Source organism: Artibeus jamaicensis, unplaced genomic scaffold (assembly GCF_021234435.1).
Source record: "Artibeus jamaicensis isolate MK-2021 breed Jamaican fruit bat unplaced genomic scaffold, CSHL_Jam_final contig_525, whole genome shotgun sequence".
In the NCBI taxonomy this organism is placed as follows: Eukaryota; Metazoa; Chordata; class Mammalia; order Chiroptera; family Phyllostomidae; genus Artibeus; species Artibeus jamaicensis.
The window spans coordinates 17,100,240-17,124,238 of NW_026521874.1; the positions used below are offsets into that span (position 1 = coordinate 17,100,240).

The 23,999-nt window shown below is 57.8% G+C and overlaps 1 protein-coding gene across 8 annotated transcripts; it reads left to right on the forward strand.

The window, feature by feature from the left end:
* The first annotated feature begins 1,975 nt into the window (after positions 1-1,975).
* On the forward strand, positions 1,976-23,990 carry SMTN (smoothelin). 8 transcript variants are annotated; one of them, XM_037166796.2, is made up of 21 exons: positions 1,976-2,127; positions 3,794-3,924; positions 8,403-8,551; positions 8,953-9,046; positions 9,137-9,215; positions 9,308-9,405; positions 10,346-10,666; positions 10,754-10,826; positions 11,375-11,446; positions 11,526-12,044; positions 12,227-12,399; positions 15,425-15,577; positions 15,662-15,737; positions 16,819-16,983; positions 17,084-17,146; positions 17,360-17,426; positions 18,412-18,585; positions 18,783-18,900; positions 19,436-19,587; positions 20,540-20,704; positions 23,686-23,775. In XM_037166796.2, exons 2-20 carry the CDS (start codon positions 3,874-3,876, stop codon positions 20,682-20,684), a joined length of 2,742 nt encoding a protein of 913 aa, XP_037022691.2. In that variant the 5' UTR covers positions 1,976-2,127; positions 3,794-3,873; the 3' UTR covers positions 20,685-20,704; positions 23,686-23,775. The 8 variants fall into 8 exon arrangements, with proteins under 8 accessions (XP_037022691.2, XP_037022689.2, XP_037022690.2 ...); XM_037166794.2 differs by lacking the exon at positions 20,540-20,704 and having other exon boundaries at positions 23,686-23,990; XM_037166795.2 differs by lacking the exon at positions 20,540-20,704 and having other exon boundaries at positions 18,786-18,900; positions 23,686-23,990.
* The last annotated feature ends 9 nt before the right edge of the window (positions 23,991-23,999 follow it).

Below are 23,999 nucleotides of genomic sequence, written 5' to 3' on the forward strand. Positions count from 1 at the left end.
CACGGATTGGTTTGCACATCATGGCCTCTGAGAAGTCTTCCAGGATTTCCCCTACCCTAGAGGCAGCGAGGTGGAGGAAAGGGGCCTTAACATTGGCAGAATTTCACTCAAGTTTGAATGCCTTTACCAGTCCAAGGTGCCTTCATCTCTGAGCTTCAGCTTTCTCCTTTCTAGAATCTGGGTAATACTGCTCTTGCACAATAGTCAACTTGCAATAGGGCAAACCCTATGCCTGACATGCAGCGGGTGTTCAGTACCTGCCGGAACCCTCCTCTCGGGGTGTTTACATGTTCCTGTGCCGTGGCTAAAGCTTCTCCAGCGCACATGGAACTGCCCTTTGATCTTTGTTTTACCACCACCACCGTTCCATCCCGCCCCACCGCTTGCAGGGAGGAAGAGAAATAGGCAGACCCCAACCCTGAGGGCTCCTGGTACCAAGAACTGCTGAGCTTTTGTACTGACGGACAAATCCAGAGGTAGACTCACCTGTGAGGTTCCGCCCAGCCTGCGGGAGGCGGAGCTAGCATGAATCAGGCCGTTCATTGGAGCTGGGAGTTGCCACTCAAGCAGGCCCTGAAAATGCCAACGGCCCGGGGTGTGCCCCGCCTCAAGGGGCTGTACCAACGGGCGCGCGAAGTTTGAAGTTGTGCAGATTTGGCCTCGGAGGGTGCTGACTCTTAGCGCTGCAGAATAAGATGGCGTCGAAGTAAAGCAGTGAGGGCCTAGAGGGGGCCTGCCTAGGAGAAGGGGACCTCGAAGTATAGCCTCCAAATTGGGCTCTGTTTGCTCCCTCTCCCATGTGACCTGAACGAATCTCTTCCCTCTCAGCGCCTTGGTTTTTCAACTAGTAAAATGAGACTACCTGTCAAGGATATGGAGATAAAATAGGACACCTTTAAATGGGTCTCGCAGCTGATACTGAACCTCTCTTTAGATGGGGGCAAGGTGGGGTGGGTGGGTTAGGATCTGAATGGTGGGACTGAGGGACTGCTGGAGGCAACAGGCCCACTTCCCCAGAGATTCTGGACTCAAAAGGTACTGATATAAATCATATTTCCACTACCTGTCAGCTCTTGTTCTCAATTGTAAAATGGGACAGTAATCCTGGGCTCAAATGGTAGTATAGGGGATATGCGCCTGGTACCTGGCAAGTACAAAATAAATGAATTGATACTATCATTTTTGACAGACAGGACTCCAGACCCCACCTTCCAGGCTCCAGCTCCCTTCGGTCTCCATGGAGACCTGTGGGAGGCTCCAGGGCCTCCAGTAAGGGAGGTGAAATGGGTCTGAGCTCTTTGGGTCCCCTGGCTGACTTCTTGTGTTGTCTTGGGCATGTTAGCTCTCTCTGGGCCTCAGTTTCCTCCATATCCCTAATCTAGGACTGCAGCGCCCCAAGAAGCAGACCCAGAAGGGCTCGGGAGAAGCATGGCAGATGAGGGCTATACCTGGGCAAAGGGGTCTCGGCTGAGAAAGGGGTGCTGTGTGACTGATCTCGCTCCATCTGAGGTGGCCCCTGAGATGCCCCAACATAGGGTCAAAATGCTGCTGGCCACACAGTCTCTACTCTGAGGTGGCTCCGACCAGGTGTCCCGAGAGCAGCCTGGGGGCAGCAGCCAAAGGCAGCCAACAACCGAGGGGGAGGAGTCGAAGGAGGGGCCGTGGTCTCAGGAACAAAGAGGAGGGCTGTCCTGAAAGCTCCTAGACTCCAGCGATTCCTGGCCACTTACGCCGGCTCTGGGAGGGGGCCCTTCCTGAACTTTGGTGCAAAACTGCGTCCTCCTGGCGACGCTCACCCAACCAGCCAAGGCCACCACGCCAGGGTCCCACCACTACAATCTCCTACAAACCAGGCCCGCGAGGGGTGTGGCCATCAAATTAAATTTACCCAATGGGGCACGAGGATGGGCGGGACCCTCCCGAGGGTTGGCTGGTGCTGCTGGGCAAGGAGGGGCCAGCCGAGCTGCTGGCACTGCTGGACAGGCGGCGCTTCCAGAATCCTGAGGACGGTTGCCGTGTTGTCCCGGGATCCCAGTCACTGCCTTCCGCCTGACTGTTCCTAGCTGTCTGTCGGATCCCAAGCGACCTAACCTGAGCCTGCTCGCGACTGGCGAACCAGACCGAAAGGTGGGTGTAGGGACCTCCTGGTCCCGGAGTGGAAGCCGGGTATTAGGGTGGGAGTTCTGGGACTCCCAGACCTCGGAGCCCCCACCCAACTGCAGGGGTTCTAAACCATGGGATACGGCTGAGACCAGGAAGCTTCACAACTTCCATGGGTGCTAGCCAGTGGGGGCAGCCACTCCGGGGAAGTTCCCACATTCCACTGAGGTGTCCCACAATCACAGGGGACCCCAGACTGTGACAGAGAGCCATGCGACTGGAGTAGGGCAGCAGGAATACCCGAGGAAAAAAGAGACTGAGTCTCCTAGAGGTCCTGGATTACGGATTAGGGACCTCCGCCCCTCAGAAGACAGGGGGGAACTCAGGGTCCACAAAACTTAAGTCTGGTAACTGGTGACAATCTTGGGTGGGGTGGGGAGGGGGTTACCCCAAAGTAGATTGGTAAGAAGCAAGGGCTCCAACAGAGGAAAGCTGGGAGACTGACATCTGCCCGAGCCTACAGGGATGGGAAAAGCAAGCAGCAATTTAAACAGGCAGAGTCCAATGAAACCAACTGTGGATTAGGAATCCCCCAGACCCATTCACTGGATTGGGTGACTCAACAAGTGACTGTTCTGGGGAGAGGAAAGGGTTGACTGAGTGATGAATCAAGAGGGGAATCCTGGGGGCACTTCTATCACCATACATTAACTAAGCACCTATGGTTTTCAGGCTGTGGACCTTCAAATTCCAGAAAGACACTGGGGCTGCAGGAGGAAGGAAAACTGCAGTTGGGAGGCTGGGCCAGGCTCTAGGGGGCCATTTTGATGGATAATGATGGGATAAAAGGGAATGTCCTGAGCCCTGGGGGCACTTTGGAAGGGGGCTTCAGAAGACAGAGGTGGCCAAGATTTTTACAAAATCCATCCCTCTGGCTTTGGAATCTTTCTTCCCCCTGTGTCAAATCCCAGGTCCACTCTAATCCTCAATTTGCCTAAATCCAGAGGTTGGATGGGTCAGCTTCTGAAGGTCCTTCCAGCTGAGGAACTGAATTCTAAGTGTGTGAATGGGGGAAAGGAGCGGGGTGCCTGGACACCTTGCTTCATAAAGTCAGGGCAGTTGGCATTGGAGGGAGGACAGAAATGGGAGGAATGGAGAGGGGTGTGTACAGAGGGCTGTCCTCAAGAACTGGAAGGCAGTTACTTTGAAGGTTTAAGTCACCTAGGGGAATGAGAATGGCAGGAGCAGCAAGGACTTAGATAAGGCCTCAGCCCACAGCCAGAGGCTGAGTTTTTGGGGGGTACGAGGGGTTGGGCGGGCCTTGGGGATGATTGGGTGGAGCAGGAAACTGTGGAGTCTGCTAGGCACCCCCTGGTGGTGATCACAGCTTGGGTGGGCCTTGCTGGTGCCCAGCTTCTCTATCTAGGTCCATAGCCTCCCTGTTTGCATAGACAGGGTCAGGGCCCAGTTTAGGCCATACAGCAGGCTGGTAGTTGAGTTGGCTGGACTGGAACCAGGGACTCTTAATTTGTTGTTTTCCAGCACACAACCATAGGTCAGAGGGAAACTCCCAGACAGGAGTCACATCACAGGTAGCAAGGATGGGACAGCAACAAATGATCATAGGTAATATGGGGAAACTGAGGCACTAGAAGAGGCCCCAGCAGGCCTGACTTATATCTGTTCCCTGCAGAATTCCCTGAGCTGGTGTTAGGTGCCACAGGCACTGAAGATCTCACCAAGAGGGGAAGAACAGAGATAGGGGCCAGCAAGATGGCAGATGAGGCCTTAGCTGGGCTGGACGAGGGAGCCCTTCGAAAGCTGGTAAGTGGCCCCATCACTCCCAATGTCAGGAAAGGCAAGCCAGGCCAGAGGCCGGACTTTCCAGGCTCCTTCTCAGTTGATAAGAGTAGATGGTGGAGGAGGGGAAAGGAGGGGAGCTCAGGGGAAAAGGGCTAGGTCTGTTCCACATAGTTGATGTGGAGGCCCCAGTGGCATTTGCCTGTCCATGCCAGGTGCTGAGGCCTGATCCCTACCAGCCCCCTACTGCTACCACTGGTTTAAACAGTCACTGCTAAGGACTCACCCATATGCAGCCACAGGCGTGGGGAGGCTCCATGTGCCTCTCCCAAACAACAGCCTGGGCAGCGTCCACCCCTGGAGGCTGGCCCAGTGATAATAGTAGCAGCAATGATGAATAATGCCAGGGCATAGCAGGGGCAGGCTCGGTGCAGGGTACACCATCTCACAAGATGGTCACAGCTGCTCTGAGAGCCAGGAGGACACTGCCTCAGAGAAGTGAGTTCACCTGCCCAAAGGCACCCAGCTAGGAACAGGGTGTGCCAGGATCCAAACAAACCCCAAAGGGGGACATGGAGAACCAAGAGTCCTGACTAAGTCAAGGCCAGAAGAGTCTTATGAGCTCTGTGACTCTCATCTGTCATTCTTCCACTCTGAGCCTCAGTTGCTTTTCCTATAAAATGAGAGGGGCAATGTGTGATCTAGATATTCTAGAGTTGGTATGGCCATGGAAATTCGGCATGGGCACAATCTATCCCTTTTCAAGCTTCTTGAGTGCTCTAAAGCACTCTCCCCTCCCCCACCGTGCACAAAGAAGTGAGGCAACACAACAGGATAGGCATGTGCCCACCAGCAAGGGTAGAGAACAGCTGAACTGGATGAAGGACCAGTGCTCCACCTCCCCAGCCCCTGACCCTTGTCCGGGGAGGGAATTAAAGATTTACTTTCCCTAGGAGAAGGCAAGTGACCCGACCCACCCTTACCATTCCTCTGAAAGCCCGGGCTGGAGTCAGCCAGTCCGGACCAGCCATTGGGCAGTGCTCAGCCGCTGCCATGATCTACCAAGGCACTAGGGCAGCGTGTCCTCAAACAAGCCCTTTACGGTGTTTGCCACCGCCACAGCTTGGGGTGTGCAGCCTGGAGGGGATGGGCTGGGCTGGGCTTCCAAAGGTCAGTTCGACCTCCATTCAGGAAGTAGGAATTCTAAAAGAGGTAGTAAACGGTGAGCGGTCCAGAGAGAAAGCTAAGTCTCCGCGCATCCCCATCTCTAGGGGTTCCCTCTGAAGCTTAGGGTCCTCCAGCCGCCACCCCTAGACCTATGCGGGATTTGGGCGCTGGAAAAAGTTTCAGAGAAGCCACGGTAGTGAATGTATCCGGCTCACCCCCGTCCCCCTCCCAAGGAAAGGACTAACGAGCCCCCGCCCCTCGCCTCGGGACCAAGAGGCCACCCAAGGTCTTCACCACCCTGGGCCGGTTCCTCCACCGCAGGGAGCCCGCCATTACTTCTCTCCGACGCTTCCGAGGGTCCCGCCCCGCGCACCGGCGGGCTTCCACCGGCCTCGTGGCAGGAACGGGGGTGCCCCGAGCCGGGCTCCTCCCCTCGGAGCCGGGCCTTATAAGGAAAAGCCGGCCCCCGCTCCAGCCGATAAGGGGACTCTGGTAGCCGCTTCCGGCCCCGGCTCCTGCACATTCCTGAAAACCTGGCGGGGCAACGTGGGAATGGGGGCGCCTCGGGACGTGCATGCCGCGTGCCCCTCCACCTGGGTCCGGAGTTCCAGTTCGGAATCCGACACTAACTAGCTGGGTGACCTAGAGAAGCTGCTTCAGTTCTGTGAACCTCGGTTTCCTCTCCATAGCCGGGGCTATTTAAACAGGCAGTAGCGGGACGATTCCCTTATAGCTCCTTTCTGGACGCCTAGTACCTTGCTTGTTGTGGGCAAGGCGGAGGGCAGGCACACAACCCGGGGGCGGGGCTCCGGAGCCTGCGGGCCTTCAGCGCCCCCTGGCGAGGCCTCACTACACTGCCAGTCGCTGCCCCATCCGTAACTGGAGGAACTGGTACTGTGCCAAGGCCTAGTAAGTCTCCTCCCTTGTGCTGGTGGGGAGACTGAGGCCCCAGCAGCTAGGGCAGAAAGTACCCGGAGGTGCCCCCCGCCCCTGAGGAAGCGCTCTCTTTCCTCCCAGGAGAATTTCACTGGGCAGTTTCGGAAATAGCCCCATCCCTTTCCCCTTCCCCCAGTGGACAATGGCACTTTGTACTTCCTTCCCTCCCTCACACAGCCCCCTCCACACACAGCGATGGGGCCTGGGAGGCCCTGAATGCAGGACACAGAGCAGGGACACTGTGGGCAGATCTCTGCCTCCAGGCCCAAGGGCAGGGTCATATTGGAGGGTGGCCAGTGGAATGAGGTTGTCCACCCCCCAGGTCCTGTCCTATCCACTTGGGTGGGGAATCAGACAGGCTCCCATTTTCCAGATGGAGACACTAAGGCTCTCAGATGTTGCAAAGGTGGCCAAGTTCCCACATGAGGCTTTTTCTTTCTTTTTTCTTTTAGGGACAAGGACCCCATCTCTGGAGTCTAGGGCATTGGGAAGGGTGGCCCAGAAGACAAAGGGCTAGTCATTGCATCTAAGCCTCTTTACCCCTGCATAGAAAGGGCTAGACCAGTTGTCCTCTCCAGCCCTCAATCTCCAAATCTGAGGCGAGGCAAGGCCAAGGTTGGGAGGTGGGAAGGTCAGCCTTTGTTCTCCCTCCCTGTGCTATAATAGCTTCCCCTCCCACACCTCAGTCCGTTCATAGGTATCTCTAGACCAGGCTAGAAGGGAGCCCTCAACACAGTGACAAGGTCCTCAAGGTACCCACTGTCGAGGAAAGACTCTAGCAACAGAACCCTGGAGTCAGAGAGACCTGGTTTCAAATCCTAGCTCAGGTCATTTGACCAGAAGCAAATCACTTACCTTCCCCGAGCCTTAGTTTTCTGATCTGTCAAATGGAAGTAATAGGGTCCCAGGGTTTCTATGAGGTTAGGATAAGTGAGGGCTGGGCACAACATGTGGCATACAGATTCTCAATAAATGTTACCAATGCCTCGGTTATCTTGTACTCATTTGCCCTCACCTTTCCCTCCTCCCTAAGTGGTTGAAACCGAGCAGTGGGTAATACTGCAACAGAAGCTATGCAGCAGGTGAGGGGGCGGGGCTCGGATCCAAGTCACTGCCCCTATCCTCACCTACTACCCTGAAATGGTAGCTATTGTCCCATCTGGTGAGTGAGAAAACCAGACACAGAGGTTAAGGACATGTTCCTGACCACCCAGCCGGGACTAGACTAGGGCTGGGGCCAGCTTGAGATTCTGGCCCAACGCTCCATAAATCCTCAGGAATGTGGAGCCTGAAGGGACCCAGGGCTCTCCCAATTCTCCTCAGATTAGTACAAGTGAGTTCATGGCTCAGGCCAGCCCCACACCCCTGCTGAAATCTATACCCTCAGCTCCCACCCAGCTCCCCCATGGAGCAGGGAGGAGGATGAAAAGGAGGGGGGGATAAAGGGTTCCTGGGTCCTACCTAAGTGATCTGGGGGGTAGGGGCAGAGGAAATCACCTTGACTATTCTTGTTCCTTTTTGGCTCAGACTCACACTGGAGGTTTATCTCTGCCATTATCTTCCTGGGGCAGTCCTCTCTCCCTTGAGCCACAGAAGCACAGTGGGGGGTGGAGGTGTGGGGGAAGTAACAAGATTGGCTGACTCTGCCCAGGGGGTGCCCTTTCTTAGACCTGGTGAGACCAGCTACCCCCAATTTCCCAGGGACCGAAGGGCTAAGAAGCCTGGACACCTGTCCCCCATGGATACCCTGGATGAATCCTAGTGCAGCTGCCATATCGGTCTTGGGAGTTGGACCCCCCACTCTGGGCCATATCCCCTCCCCCCCTTCAGTGGTGGCTAGGCCTGGGCCAGTGCATAGCTGCCAGCCATGAGGGGAGCTAGGATGCCTGAGTGCCAGCCCCTGCCTCAGTTTCCCAATCAGTCCAATGTGGGTGAGGCTGTAACCCCTCAGCAGAGCTGTGTCCTTTGAGACAAGACCATGGGGATCTCTTTCTCACAGTCACCCTTCTGTCCCCAGGGACACTGTTAGGGGCCCATAGGATGGCTTCCCTCTTCCTCCTCCTTCCACGAGTCCATGATTCCCAGGCTCTCAGGGGTTTGATGAAGAGCTCTGAGACACAGGAGTGCCTGGCTTAGCACCTGGCACAGGTGGGCAGTTGCTGGCTGCCGACTCTGTGAACCATGGTGAGCTGTGCAGAAGCCCAGGTTGTGTGAGCTGGGTCTCCCCCTGAGACCCTGTGAGGGTGGGGGGGTGGTGGGCGGGCACGTGACAGGCTTGGGGCAGAGGGTGTGGAGATAGATCACTCATTGTACCACAGGCCAAGCCGTGGGCAGCTGGTGCCCACCCTCTGCCCCTGGCAGCCAAAATGACCCGCCCCTCGCCCCCGCCTGCCCTGCAGTTGGAAGTCACAGTGGATCTGGCAGAGCGGCGGCGCATCCGCTCGGCCATCCGGGAGTTGCAGCGGCAGGAGTTAGAGCGAGAGGAGGAAGCCCTAGCATCCAAACGCTTCCGTGCTGAGCGGCAGGATAACAAGGAGAACTGGCTGCAGTGAGTGTGTGCAGGAGGTGGCGGGGGGAGGTGCATGGACATGCAGGTGGGAGGACTGTGTGCCAGGGCTCAGTTCACATTGTGCAGGCAGGCACAGCTCAGGTGTGTCTGCTGCCTACCTGGGTATGCAACTGGCAGTACAGACATGCATTTGGACCACACAGGGATGGTGTTTGTGGGCAAGGACGACATGCCAGTTGTGGTGTCCTGGCCACGCCAAAGTGGACAGCATGTCTGAGTGTGTGATATTAGTGCTCATGTCCACAGGCATGCATGTGCCAGCATGTAGCCAAAGGGTGTTCACAGCCACATGCCCAAGGTTCTGGGTACCCTGTCCTGGCCCCTGCCTTCAGCCCACATCCTCCATGGCAGTGAGGGTTATAAGAATGATGTCCCTGCAGCTCTCAGCATCGGGAGGCCGAGCAGCGGGCTGCTCTGGTGCAGCTGGCAGGGCGGCTGGAGTCCATGAGTGATGTGGAGGAGCTGACTGCACTGGTGAGGCCCAGGCCAGGGCAGGGGATGGGGGCAGGGGAGGTGAAGACCTGAACTCCATAGCCCAAAACCCACGGCCTGCCTCACCCACAGCTGCGAGGTGCCAGTGAGTACGAGGAACGCAAGCTGATCCGGGCTGCCATCCGCCGAGTACGGGCCCAGGAGATTGAGGGTACACGTCCTGCCCTGGCCCCAGGCCTGCCTGTGCTGCCCCTAGTGCCACTCAGCCCTCACCTGACATTTCACTTTTCCCATCTCTTTCAGCGGCCACCTTGGCTGGAAGGTTGTGCAGCGGGCAACCCAACAGTGACTCAAGAGAGGACAGCAAGGGGCGGGCAGCACACAGGCTAGACCGGTGTAAGGTGAGAGGTGGCCAAGGTGGGAGGATGGCCCAGGGTGCTGTGCCCGCAGATGCCAGCAGCCCAGACCCCTGTGTCTTTGCAGACTGGCCCTTGGCTGAGAAAAGCCCCAGCTGTGTTTGGGGGACACTGGGATCTATCTCAGCCTCTGCCCTCCCTCCCAGGCTCCCCCTGGCCATATGTCCTCCACTCCACGGTTGTCTGTACGCAGGTCTTCCCCTCAAAGCTAGCCTGTCTGCACTGCTCCCAGGTTCCTGTCCATCTCCATTACCACCCTGTTGACTTCCCTGCTTGGCCTCCCCACCTACCTTCTACCCCCACAACTACCTTCCACCCCCACGCTGGCCATCCAGCCTCCACTCAGCAAACAGGGGCATCTCCTTGAAATGCATATCCGACCCTGGGTCCTCCCTGGCTAAAACTTATACTGAAGCTGCCCCTTCCCCTCCAGACAGCCCACATGCTTACCTTGGCTTATAGGGCCTGCCTTTCAGGCCGGAGCTGACTCAAGGAACACTGTTCACAGAGGGGACTCTGTTCTCCAGGGAGTGTGGGTGAGAGGTCAGACCACGCTGGTCCCCTAAGTGGCCAGCAGAGGTCGCTGTGTCCCTGGCAGAACACCCCTCCTCCTCCCTGATTAACCAAGTTGGGGCCGGGGTTCCAGGGCCTCTGGTCTAGGGATCTGTTAAGTCTGGGAGTCCCCAGCAGGTGTCCTGCCATCCCAACCCCTGCATTAGGATCTTGTCTTCTCTGAACTTCCCTTGACTAGGCAGTGTCAAGATACTGGGAAGTGCAGATCAGAAACTGCCTATGGCATGCCAGTGCCAATGCTTGTGCAGGAGTGCCTGCAGCAAGCCACGGCCAGCTCCTCTGCTTTGCATGCCCTGCCCTGAGCACCTGACAGCCTGGGGAGGCTTGGCCACATCCTGTGTGTCCTCCACAGGTGCCAGAATCAGAGAAACGGGAGCTGAAGGCAGAGGTCCTGGAGCCAACACCAACCCCTGAAGTCATCAGTCGGGATGTGACCACAGTGACACTCCTACTGCAGGTCCCACCTGGGAGCACATCCAGCTCACCTGCCTCACCGGACACTTCGCCCACCTCTGCCTCTCCTGAGCCTCCACTGGAGCCTGCCAAGGCCCAGTGCCCTGCTGCCGAGGCTCTGAGCAGCCCCGAGCCACCCCCCAGCCCGCCCAGGGCTGCCAGCCCTGAGCCCCCAGAGACTCCAGCCCCCCACAGCCCTAAGAGACTGGAGGTCAATGAGGTAAGTCTGGATGACGAGGAGGGATGCCAGGCAGGTGAGCTCCTTTGTCTGGGAGCCAGGCCCTGCCCACACCATGTTTCCCTGCAGCTCCTGCCTGACCCCACAGAGCCCCCTGCTGTCCAAGGCCCCACCAAAGGCCCCTCCAACACAAAGAGAGCAGGTGAGGGTCCCAGCAAGGGCACCTACGGGCATCTGCCTTCCCTTCCCCTAGCCCTTCTTTTCCTGCCTGGGAAATGGGCTCTTGTGCCTAGACAGCTCCAGCCTCCTGAGGTCCAGGCAGTCCCTAACACTCCTCCCACTGCCCCCAAGGTGTCCCCACCCCCTCCCACCCATGGCCAGAGGCTTCCCTGCAGCCTTGAAAGGCAACAGGCCTCAGGCACATTCTTTTCCCCAATAAGGGAGTGCGCCCATCTCCCGGCTGGAGCTGTGGGCAGTGCTGGCCGGGCTGGGAGGGTGGTGTCCTACATCCCCATCAGCAGGGAGGACCTGGGCACCCTTCTTCCAGCCCAAGCCTAACCTCAGCCCCCAGGAATATCCAGTCATGCTGTGGTCAGTGCGGGAGGGGGAGTAGGGGCCTGTAAAAGAGATGCAACTGAGTGGGGAGGCCAGGAGCTATGGGAGGTGCAGGATGGGCTGGGCAGGTTGGGATGCAGGAAGGGACCTCCATATACTCTCCTTTCTGTCCCCCTACATGGCTGATACTGCAAGACCTAGCTGGACCCCATCCCTGCCAAAGCTCCCTGTCCGTGCTCAGCCCCCGCCAGTCAGACCAGAACCGAGGTACTGCCTGTTCCACTACCCCAGGCCTGAGGCAGCCCCTGTCTCACCCAGCCACCAGCAGCCTTCCTGTCTTTTCTAGAGCCCGCCGCCCGTGCCAGTGGACCTTCCCCATTCCAGCGCAGTGGCTCTGTTCAGGACCGCATGCGCAAGTTCACATCTGATTCCCCTATGGGTGCTGCACTCCAGGATGGCCCACCTCGGGCAGCTCTAGGTCCCTCAACCCGTGCAAGACTCCTGGGCCCCTCCCACATCAGTACCACCCCTGCCTCCTCCTCCAGCAGCTCCTCCTCACAGGGCCCCAGTGACACCTCCTCTGGGTGCAGCAAGGAGCAGCAAGGAGCAGCACAGCGGCTTCGGCTTCGGAGCTGCCCCCAGGAGGAGGGCCCCAGGGGGCGGGGCTTGGCTGCCAGGCCCCTTGAAAATAGAGCAGGGGGGGCCGTGGTCTGCTCAGAGGAGCCCAGTGCCCTGCTACCCGTGGCTGTCAGCACTGCTGAGCCAGGGGCCAATATGAAGACGACATTCACCATTGAGATCAAGGATAGCCGTGGCCAGACCCCCACAGGCCGGGTGCTGCTGCCCACAGGCGGCCAGAGGGCAGGTAGGTCTCCCCCCTGCTGGAGATGTGTGCCTGCAGCTGCCCAGCTCTGCACATAGGACAGGTGCTGCGGCCCGGGCTCAGGGTGTGCAAAGGGTGTTCTGGGAACAAGGGGGTGTCATCGACCTTGGCTGGCACTGTTCTCACCCCACCTGGTCCTGACAGTAGTCTGTCTCTCCTTCCAGAACTCACGCTAGGGTTGCGGGCGCCCCCCACTCTTCTCAGCACCAGCGGTGGGGGCAAGAGTACCATCACCCGTATCAGCAGCCCTGGGACACCAGCCCGGCTGGGCAGTGTCACTCACATCACCAGCTTCGGCCATGCCTCCCCTGGTGGCCAAGGAGGCTGCAGCATTAAGGTGAGCCCTTCCTCACCCACCAGCATCACCATCCACCTCATATAGACCACTTCAGGTACAGGGCTGGCAGGGTTCCTCTACTCCGCTTCTCTGCCACTGCACAATGGGGAAACTGAGGCCCAGAGAAAGTGGCAGCCCATAGTCCACAGACAGTTGGTTGCACAACTAAGGCCAGGCCCTGGCCTATCATCCACTAGATGTGTCGGAAGCTTACTCTGTATGGGCCTTAAGCTTCCCACATGCTGATCTCTGATCCTTCCTCCAAAATTGGTTGATTGATTCCTAATGAACAGATTAAAAAACTGAGGCTCAGGAAGGGTACAGAGGGATTGCCCCCTTCTCGCTGCGGCAGCGCCAGTGCCCCTGCTCCTACCCCACACTGGACCTCAGCCAATGAGGTGCAGAGATGATCATCTGCTCATCTAAGATCAGCCTGGGCCCTTAGAAGATTGGAGATTAGCGATTAGCATCTGCATCAACGTTGGGAGGGGGTTCTGAGAAGAAGCATTGATGGGGGACAGATGGGGCAGGGGGTGCCAATCAGCTGAAGCAGAAACCTAGCAGGTGCCACGGGAACTGAATCCATTGCACCCTTCCATTATTCATTCCCAAGCCTGGGATCAGCTGGCTGGAAGCTCAGCCGGGGAAGAATTCCCCAGCAGGCCACCCAGCTGCCAGGTAATGCCTTCTGTGCAGCACCAGGGACTGAATGGGACTTTGGCTGAGGTGAGATGGCTAGAGCCAGCTTTCAGTCTTCTCATGAGTGACAAGGAAAGGGTAGGGGCAAGAAAACGCCCTTCCTCCCACAGGGCAGGACCTAATTGCTCTCTGGCAAGGGAGCAAGGAAGGATTGAGTGACTGAGGCCCTTTGGGTCTGTAGGAAGTGCCACAGTGAGCCCTGGGACTGATGCCACCAACTTCCCAAGGGGGACATCACCTCAGTTTCCCAAGGGGAGCCGAGGGGAAGCAGATAATGTGCCTATAATGTACTTGCTCAAAGTCTGCGGTTGCATCCGAGGACATTTGTCTCAGGGGCAAGACGCTTGTTACAGTAGGTTGCTCAACATTCTGCCTCCCGGTGCCTCCATTTCTCTCATCTATTCAAGGCTTTCTAAAAGAGCGTGGCATGAAGGCGAAGGAGTGCAGGCCCTGGAGTGTAGCAGGCTGGATCCTCACTGTTAATGCACACGGTGGCCCAGGCAGGCCCATTCCTTGCTCCCTGCTTCACTTTCCCCACTCGTAGGGCATGGGGCCCTGCCTCAGTAATTCTTCTGACCACACACAGCCTTGCTGTGCTTCAGATCTGATCTCTGTAGGGCCAGGGCCAACCCTGCTGGTCAGGCTGCTTGGACAGGCCACCCCTCCCCCACCGCCCCCTTCACAGGGAGCTCAGAATAGGTTTCTATTTGGGCTGCAGCCCCAGCTGGCGGGTGGCGGGCTGGGAGGCCAGCAGGGGCGGGGCAGGCCCACTGCCCTTGCCTTCGCCCTCAGACCAGCTGCAAAGACACTACCAGCCAGAGGCAGCAGTCCCTACCACTGTCCCCATCATCACCCCACCATGCCGGGGGTACCAGGGCCTGGGTCTGAGCTAGTCGCAGCTCTTGAGGAACGACTGGGCCAGGCATTGGAGGAGCTGCGAGCAGTGGCTGAGGCAGGCCGGGTGGCAGTGACCCAGGCAGCCGAGGCAGCTGCCTCGACCGTGGAGCCAGTAGCCCGAGCAGCTGAAGAGCTGCGGGCGGAGACAGCAGCTCTGAGCCGGCGGCTGGATGCACTGGGCAGGCAGGTGGAAGTGCTGAGCCTGCGGCTGGGGGTCCCACTGGTGCCCGACCTTGAGCCTGAGCTGGAGCCCAGCGAGCTGCTCCTGGGTGCTGCGGACCCCGAGGCCCTCTTCCAGGCTGCTGAGGATGCTGGGACCCCTGTGGCCCACCCACCTGCCTTCAGCACCCGCCGCAGCTCCTCTGCTGGCCCTACCCACAGCGGCAGTCTTGTAAGTTTCTGTGGGCTGGGGGTTGGGGTGGTTCTGAGCCAGGATTGCCTCTGCTTAGTGACCTTAGGTGTACTGCCACCATTCCTGAGCCTCAGTTTACCTATCCATACAAGGGACTGAGGCACTGGTACTCCAAGACTGAGGTGAGAGGGTATCAGGCTCCTGGCCCTGAGGCACGCGTGGCGGCTGCCCTAGCAGCCAGGGCCCAGCCCCCAGCTCCATCCCCACCCCCTGCCCCAGCCAGGCTGAACCTCCCTGAAGCAGCTGCCACCTCGGCTCTTCTTACCCTTATAGCAGAGAGGCCCTGCCAGGAGGGGAGGGGCTGTGATAGTTGGGCTGGGGACTTGTCTGCAAGGTGCTAGGGAGATGCCCCAGGTTGGGGCTGGAGGCCCCTTAGAGGGTGGTTCCCAGTGGGTGGAGAGGAGTAGGAATGAGCTTCAGAGAGGCCTTGGCGCTGAGCAGCCCCAGTCAGACACCTGGTCAGGAGCCTATGGGCCCTGGTCCAGCCTTCTTGGTGCGTATGGGGGGGGAAGGTGGAGGGGAATCTGCTGCCTGGGCAAGTGGCCCAGGAGGACCCAAGCCTTGGAAACTGGCAGGATAGCACAGCCTGCCTCCGAGGGGGCTGGGAATGAAACAGTAGAAAGAATTCAGGTTCAGGATCTAGGCTGCTTTAGCTCAGATCTGGCCTGCATTGTACTTATTGGAGGACTGTCGGCAAGTCACTGAACTGTCATGAGCCTCAGTTTTCCCTTCTGTTAAATAGGGACAATGAAATCCCTAGTGTTTATACAGTACTTACTAATGCATGACAATCACCAATATTGCCACTACTAATTATATTAATGCAATCCTGGGTACATGGGAAACCTTACAAGAAGGCTCTCAGTGCGTCTTCCCTGAGCCTGACACCTCCATGTCCACCCTTGGGCAGGTAGTCTGGCTGGCTAGTGATTATTTCCAAGGCTATAGCACCAGCTGGCCTGGCACCCTGGCATCCAGGCCTCTGCTTAAAGTCTCTGCCCTCTCCCCACTCCACAGATGGAACCAGAGCCAGCAGAGCCCCCCTCTGCAGCAGTGGAAGTGGCCAATGGTGCTGAGCAGACCCGGGTGGACAAAGCACCAGAGAGGCGAAGCCCACTGAGCACTGAGGAGCTGATGGCCATCGAGGATGAGGCCATCCTAGACAAGATGGTATGGCCAGATCTGGTGGCTGGGGGTTGGCAGGGACAGGGACCAGCTGGCACCAGGTGGGCAATGACAGGGGTCTGTCTGCAGCTGGATCAGACTACGGACTTCCAGGAGCGGAAGCTTATTCGGGCTGCACTACGTGAGCTCCGACAAAGGAAGAGAGGTAGATGGCCCGTTGCCCCACCTAGATCCAGCTGCTCCATTCCCCAGCTGCTCCCTCTACTCTGGAGTCCGTTTATAAACACACCAGCTCAGTAACTGCCCTACCCAGCTTCTTCTGTAGACCCAGCTGTTGCCATGCCTCCTTCTCCCGGCTGCTCCCTTCCCTAGCTGCTTCTCTCCCCCTGGCCACCGCAGTTACCATCCCCAACCAGCTTCTCTTCTCCTTCCTAGACCCAGTTACTCTCTCACCCAGCTACTCCTCCTGGGATCCAATTGCTTCTCCAAGTCCTGTCAACCACTCCGCCCCCGATTCCAGATACTCCTTTTCCCAGCTGCTTCTTTCTCTTTGAGGTCCACTGATGACCACCTGAGTCTCTGCCCCCACTCACCTTCCCCTTCCCTGGGCAGAGCTACTTCCTCCATGAACCCAGCTATTCTTTCCCTCTGATTCCAGAGTCATTTGCTTCCCCAGATACTCTCAATTTTTCCTTCTCTGAACGTAGCCACTTCCTCCAGGGCCCACTGATGGCCACCCAGCCTGTTTCCACCCACCTACTTCTTCTTTAGGCCCGGTTACCCGCTTCGCCACCTTCTCTCCCAACTACTATTTCCCTGGATCACATTGCTCCTCAGGCACCTCTGACTTCTCCTTCCCTGGGTCTGGCTCTTTCTTCCTCTAGCACTCTTCTGGCTAAGCCCCATTTGAAGGCCCACTCAACCATTGCCCTCACTCACTTTCTCCTTCCCTGGACTTTGGGGCTTCCTCCCTAGGTCCAGATACTCCCTCCAGATCAGCTAGTCAGTCCCATAGAAACTCCCTTTCCAGATTCAATGATTCCCCCTTGGAGTTCAGCTATTCCACAGGCCCATGTTTCTTCTCGAGTCCATCACCACGCACCACACGCCCCCATTCCCTGCCGAGTGGTGCTGTTCCCTCACCCCCAGCCATTCCTTGTACCCCGTGTCTTCATATTTCTAACAAGTTGCCCTCCACCCCATCTTGTGTGCCCCTGTGCCCCTGCATATGTGCCGTGTGGGTGATGGGTGACCCTCTGGGCACGCATGGGGCATCCCCTGCCCAGACCAGCGGGACAAGGAACGGGAACGGCGGCTCCAAGAGGCCCGGGCCCGGCCGGGGGACAGCCGTGGCAACGTGGCCACTGAGACCACCACGAGGCACAGCCAGCGGGCAGCCGATGGCTCGTCCGTCAGCACTGTCACCAAGACTGAGCGGCTCGTCCATTCCAGTAAGGGGCCAAACAGGGCTCAGGGCTCAGGGTGGGGACATGTCTACCCCAGCGGCCCTCGTGCCTCTCACATTCTTCCTCTTGTCCCCTGCCCCTCCAGATGATGGCACAAGGACGGCCCGTACCACCACTGTCGAGTCAAGTTTTGTGAGGCGCTCGGAGAGTAAGGCCACCAGACAGCGCCCTGTGCCCGCCTGCCTGCCTGGCTCCTCGGGCTCTTCCTCGAACTCTCTTTTCATACTGTTGTCTGTGTGTTTCTCTGTTCAGTTGTCACCTCTACTCTGCCTGTGGCTACCACCATCCCTCCCCATACCCCCACCCCATCTGCTGATATCCAGCCCAGGCCTCACCACGCTCCTATTCGCTTTTCTTGCAGATGGTGGTGGCAGCACCATGGTGCAAACCAAGACCTTCTCCTCCTCATCATCCAAGAAGATGGGCAGGTGAGCACAGGTACCCACCCCCAGGCCACAGAGGAGTCAGCGTCACAGGGGACCTCACTGCACACCCATCCTGCAGGGGTGTAGACCAAGGAGCTGGGACATGATAGGCATACAACCAGGGAGGGGAGGAGTAAGAGTCAGACCACTCCTGCTCACCTTGTAATCTCACCCAGGCCTCCACTGCACCAGGGGGGAGGCCAGAGATTCTGCTCCGGGTCCCATAGTTCTGAATGGCAACAATAGCATCGGACCCTTAGAGAGGCCTATCTGCTACACTGAGCTGCCTGGTGACACTGTCACTTACCATTGTCTGCAGACCACAGCCCCTGTCACAGAGCTCCTTTGACTTAGACCCATGAGGGAGGGGCTTAGACCCCTCTATCTACATTACAGAGATGTTGGGGCTGATAGGAAGCAGGGACAGGATCAGAACTCAGCATAGGGACCAGAGGGGTCCAGGGACTCCTCCGGGACTCCTGAGTCAGAGAGACCTGCCTTCCCAGGTTCCTGCGCTTCTCCCCACGCCCTCAGAAATCTGAGGACCGGGTTCTCAGTTTCCTTATCTTTAGTGTGAATGATAAGAGTCCCTCTCTCCTCTTGTCAAGTTTTAAATGGCATGTAGCAAAGGCTCAATAGACACGAGCTGTGGTTATTGTTACCATGACTTTTATTATGCCGATCATCGTGGTTAGTTGATAATGTCCATAATCCGAACTCACACGTCACTTGACAATACAGTGAGCCTTCTCAGAGAACTGCTCAGAGGCCAAGTCTGTTGAAAAGAGCTTGACTCCTGTCTTCTTTCCGTTTGAGCCTCAGCGTGCCCCTCTGTAAAATGGTGTGATGAGGAAGCCTCCTTTGCTGGCTGGCGTTGCCAGAGAAGATTCTGAAAGAGTGTAGGGTGTGGAGTGCGACAAGACCCCTCCCTGGGTGAGTGGGGTTTGAGACCTGGGAGCGCCCTAATAGTCAGCTCCCCATCCCCCAGTATCTTTGACCGTGAGGATGAGACCAGCTCACGAGCTGGCAGCCTGGCAGCGCTGGAAAAACGCCAGGCAGAGAAGAAGAAAGAGCTGATGAAGGCACAGAGCCTACCCAAGACCTCGGCCTCCCAGGCACGCAAGGCCATGATTGAGAAGCTGGAAAAGGAGGGCGCGGCAGGGTGAGCTGCAGCAGGACGAGGGGTAGGGGCGAGGCTGGGGCCGGGCATGGGAAGTGATGAGTGGGGCCATAAACAGAAAGGGCTGGGCTGGGGGAGCCTAGAGCTCAAACAATCTGGAGCTGAGGTCCACTGGGTGGGCTGACGGAAGGAGCGCCCCCTATAGTCTTGTGACTCAGCTCCTACTGATACCCCCACAGCAGCCCTGGTGGACCCCGTGCAGCTGTGCAGCGCTCCACCAGCTTCGGGGTCCCCAACGCCAACAGCATCAAGCAGATGTTGCTAGACTGGTGCCGAGCTAAGACGCGTGGCTATGAGGTGAGCTGTGAGGCCAGGTGGTGGACAGTCCCCTAGACGGCAGCTCCACACCTCCCTCTTGGCAGAACGCTTTCTCTCCAACCTGTACCCTTCACAGCCACCATGCTTGGCAGGGAAGACGGGAAATCCTCTAACAGGAAGCAGGCTCAAAGAGGATACATAACATGCCCTAAATTCCACAATAAGTCATTGAGTGGCGGGCCCGAACGAGGGCCCCTTGGATGGCAGGCACAGTTCAGGCCCAGACCCTACCCGTGGAGTCCCCTCCCCATTACTCTGGGGGCGCTGGATAAGTTTCTGTAAGTAAGGGAAGGCGTGATGGGGGCATAGCCTTAGCTGGGTGGCGCTGGGCCTCCTGGTCGCCGTTCCTGTAAGTTGCGGACATGGGAGCTGATAGACTAAGTTGGAGGAGGCTCATGTTCCCGCTGCTCAGCTGCTCCGCAGCCTCAGACAAGCTGTAGGGCCTCTCTGAGCCCAGCAGGTATGTCATGCCCAAATACTCGGGGGAGTTGACCGGTCCTCCCACCGCCCATAGCACGTGGACATCCAGAACTTCTCCTCGAGTTGGAGTGACGGGATGGCCTTCTGTGCCCTGGTGCACAACTTCTTCCCTGAGGCCTTTGACTATGGGCAGCTCAGCCCGCAGAACCGGCGCCAGAACTTTGAGGTGGCTTTCTCATCCGCTGAGTAAGTGTGGGCCCCAGCCCTGCTGGTGCTGGCTGGGCATCTGGGGCTGGGCATCTGGGCCAGGCCCAGCTGCCCCGAGACCCCCTGAAGCTGGCCAGCTTCACTGTCAGACAGAGGCTGAGAACCCCCGCCCCAGTAGGGCCCTGTCCTCCTCCATCCCGCCTACCCGACGCTGAGTGTGCCAGGTGCCCGCCGGAACGAAGGAGCCACAGGCTCGCCCACCAGCCCAGGCCAAGGCCCACCAGGTGGCCCTGTCCATGTCCCCTCCATCCTCTCTCTGCGCCCTGCTCCCTCTCTCCCTTCCTCTGTCCTGCTCTCCTCCCACTGTCACCAGAGCTTCCTGCTCCCACGGGATCCCGGCTGGAGATTCCAAAAGGAGGCTCCTGGCCCGGGCACCCTGCCCGCCCAGCCTATATAGGTGTTGCGAGAGGCTTATATAGGACATCAGCAAGCCCTCCACTTTGGAATCATTGCCCCATCTGCTCACCTCACCCTCACCACCCTTTTCCATCTGTTTTTCTTCTCTGCCTTTCTCTTTCTGGTTCCCCCCAGATAGCTTTCTCTTCTTGCCCCCTCCACCTCCTCTCACGCCTACCTCACCCCCTTCCCCGGGGCACAGCCCTCCTCTCCAACCTGGGCGCCAGCGCCATCGCCCCCACCCCGTGTTCCCGCTTGCCCCAAGAGTTCTCTGCACCTGTGACTGGTCTGCCCCCCCACCCCTGTCTGCATCGCACACCATTAGTAATGGGTAGTGAGCGGCACGTCCACGATGGGGAGGGGGCATGCGGGGGGCTGGCAGACTGCAGCACTGAGAATGTAACTGAACTCATGTCTCTGTGTGTGTATGTGTGTGTCTCTCCGTTCTTCTTCCCTCTCTCTCCTCTGCCTCGTCCCCCTCTTCCCCACCTGGGCCCTGCCTCCCCACCCCTCCCCGGCCCCCTCCCCTCCCCAGGACCCATGCGGACTGCCCCCAGCTCCTGGACACAGAGGACATGGTGCGGCTTCGAGAGCCTGACTGGAAGTGCGTGTACACGTACATCCAGGAGTTCTACCGCTGTCTGGTCCAGAAGGGGCTGGTAAAAACCAAAAAGTCCTAACCCCTGCTCCGGGCCCCACGGTGAGAAATGCCTCCTCGCCTGCCTGCCCCCTACGCTCAGCAGGGCACAGAGAGAGGCCTGGGAGGTGGGCGGTGGAAGCAGGGGGACCCTGACATGAGCCAGAAGGAGCCAGACTTGGCCCTGCCTGTCCTCTGGCAAGGCCATTCCCCTAAATGGGAAGTGATGAGCCAGGTGGACAGGACTGAGATGGACGAAGCCCAGGAGTGACCCCAGCAGAGGTACCTGACCCACACTGCAGGTCCAGGACAGCCATTTGAAAAAAGTGTAAACTAAGCTGGTCTCTGAAAGACAAAGTTCAGGCTAAAGGAGGGAAAGGGAGTCGCAGAGAGAAGGATGAGCCTTCATCCGAAGCTGGGTGCAAGAGATGGAGAGCACTGCACCCCCAGGGAGAGAAGGAAGTTTAGTCTGGGTGTGAGAGGGAGGTGGGGGCCAGGGACAGATGTTCGAACTTCCTCCCGAGGACAAGAGTCATAAAAGGTTTCCCAGCAGAGGAGGGATGTATGTGGTCTGGTTAGCATTGAAGAGTGCTCCTTGCATGAGGGATATAGAGCAAGGGGGTGCGCTAGATAGCTGGAGAAGCTTAATAAGAAGTAGAGCGACAGGCTTTCTGATGGATCCAGATGGGGAGGCAGAAGGAGGGTCAAGGAAGCCTCCCAGGCCTGTAGTTTGGGCACTGGGGAGTTGGAGGTGCCACACTCCACGCTGGGAGCTCAGGAGCAGGGCCAGTTTAACAGGAAGATGTTTCTGATTGGGGTCCTGGATCCCTGATCCAGTTGTGGCATTTCCTCTGTAGTCACCTCAGGGCCGCAGTAGAGAATTCAGACCCTGAGCTAACTGCCCATTCCAGACAAGCTCAGGGAAGGAGAGGGATGGGCTCAGAGTGTCCCGGGGGATTGAGGTGAGAGCTGGGCCAGAAACTAGAATTCCTAACCCCCCACTTGGTGGCTCTTTACTTGCCCCATCACTTTTCCTACCCATATTGTAAGGAGAAGAGACAGAGACACAGAGGGAGGAAGGGTATTGACCGAAGTAAGGTGAGTCAGGGACAGAGCTTAGAGGTGTATGCAGATGCCCCTCAGGGCCTGGAGCCATTGTGAGGGGCAGCTCACATGTGCGTACATATTCTCAGAGAAGCTGTGCAGGTGAGGGAGGATGGGCTTGGTGCTATCTCCAGGTCATATATGGACTTAGGAGATGCTGCCCAGCAGGCTGGCCTGGAGGGAAAGAGGCCCAACCCGGCCCTGATCCAGCTGGAAAGTGTGACTCAGCTGTGCTGTTGCTCAAATTGCCTGGTGTTTGGCCTGTCACTGGGGCAGCTGGAGACCTGAGCGTGAGCCCCAGTGTAAACAATGGCTTTATAAGGTTCCAGGGAAGACACCAGGGGTGGGAGGGAGTTCCACATTGGGGGAGGGAGGCTGGGATCCCTGGAAAGATAGCCACAGCTGGAAGAAGATGCAGAATGAGGCTGCCTCTCCATCATAGTACAGCTGGAAAAACAAACCCACTCTGGGGCAGGGCCAACCTCAAGGGCACATATCCTATCAGCAACAGAGTTGGAAACCGCTCACTCATCCTAAGTGCTTCTAAGGTCTCAAATGAGGCAAGAGAATGAATGACTACACTGTTCCTATAAAGATGGGGAAATTGAGTCACAGAAAAGGGCAGGACTTTATATAGCATCCACAGCTAGTCAGGGGTAGAGCCTGGAATGAAAAAGGTCTCTTCCCACACTTCTTTTCTGAAGGAGTTCAGTGAGCTGGGAATAGGCCACAGCCCCACCATGGTTCCGGGTTTGACCTTGAAGGCACAACATTGGAAGTAGTTCTGAGCCCCTGGGTGTCTTGGGAACAGGAGCAATTCCTGCCCTTATGCTTTCGCTGCCAAGGGAAACTCACTTAACAACACTGACAAAGTGCTTACCATATGTCAGTCATGGCAGATGGGAGGGAGAAAGGCAGAAGCGGTCTTGCTCTGGAAGAGGAGGGAAAATGGAACCAGGGAGCAAACTCCAGCTTTCGAGGTTTGGGGCTGTCAATTGTTTAGTGGCTTAAGCCTACTCACCCCAGAGTGGGGAGAGGGCTCCTGCAGTAGGAAAGGGGGGGCTGTAGGCAGGTGCCAACATTCTGGGCTGGGGGCCTAGATCCCGACAGGCCCAGCCCTACACATAAGCTGTGGGTCTTGAAACGAATCCGCTGCTCTGTGACTCAGTTTCCCTGTCAGTAAAGTACATCCGGCACTCTGGAGGTTGGACGGAAGGGTGGTCCCGCCCCTGAGCATGACACAGATAGTCTTGTCTGTATTGACTGGGACCCTCATCTGCCTCCCCTGCTCTATCCAGGGGGGTAATAAGGATTAAAGAACTGCCCCCCCCATCACCCACCCACACATCACTGAGGCCATCTCACACAGAATGGTTGTCCTCTGGGGCAAGGACAGGGATTGGAGGCATTGTGGGCGGGGGCTCTCTGCAGGAGTACCAGGCCAGAGAGCTGGCAGATGGATAACTGGGTGCGGAGTGTCACTGGGAAGGTCCTGGCTTTCGGGAAAGATTTGCCAGGGGTAAGGCCCCTGGGGTGCAGTGGCCCAACTGAGGGGCTTGTGGCAGCTAGTGTGCCATTGAATGTGAGCAGATGGGGGTCCTCCAAAGAAAAGTGGCTGGGATCTGTAGTCAGGACCTCCCCAGGGGTAGGGTAGAGGTGTACCCTTCCCTGTCTAAGATGAGACACAGCTCTCTCCCTGCATCTCCACCCCCACCTCCACCTGCTTGGCCTTGCTCCCAACAAAAAGGACTCCAGACTTGGATGGGTGGAGCTTGAGAGTTCCTGCCTTCCCGGAAGGCTCCCACCTCTTCAGTCGGCCCGAGAGTATGGAATTGATGGGAAACCAGCAGACTTTGGCAGTGAAAAGACCTTCAAATAGAGGGCCGCTGCAGGAGTTGGGACCCGCGCTGACAACCACCCCTGTGCCCCCCTCCTCGCAGGATGCTGGTGGACTGCGTCCCCCTGGTGGATGTGGAGGACATGATGATCATGGGCAAGAAGCCCGACCCCAAGTGCGTCTTCACCTATGTGCAGTCGCTCTACAATCACCTGCGGCGCCACGAGCTGCGCCTGCGTGGCAAGAATGTCTAGCCTCCCAGCCCGCATGGCCTGCCCGCGGCAAGCTGCCCCCACCATCCCGGCACCCTCCCCTCCCTGTGAGCCAGCCCACAGCTGCCCTGTCTGTCGCGACACCTTCCCTCGCATACACAAGCAGCGTTTTGATAAATTATTGGTTTTCAAGGACCGTGACTCG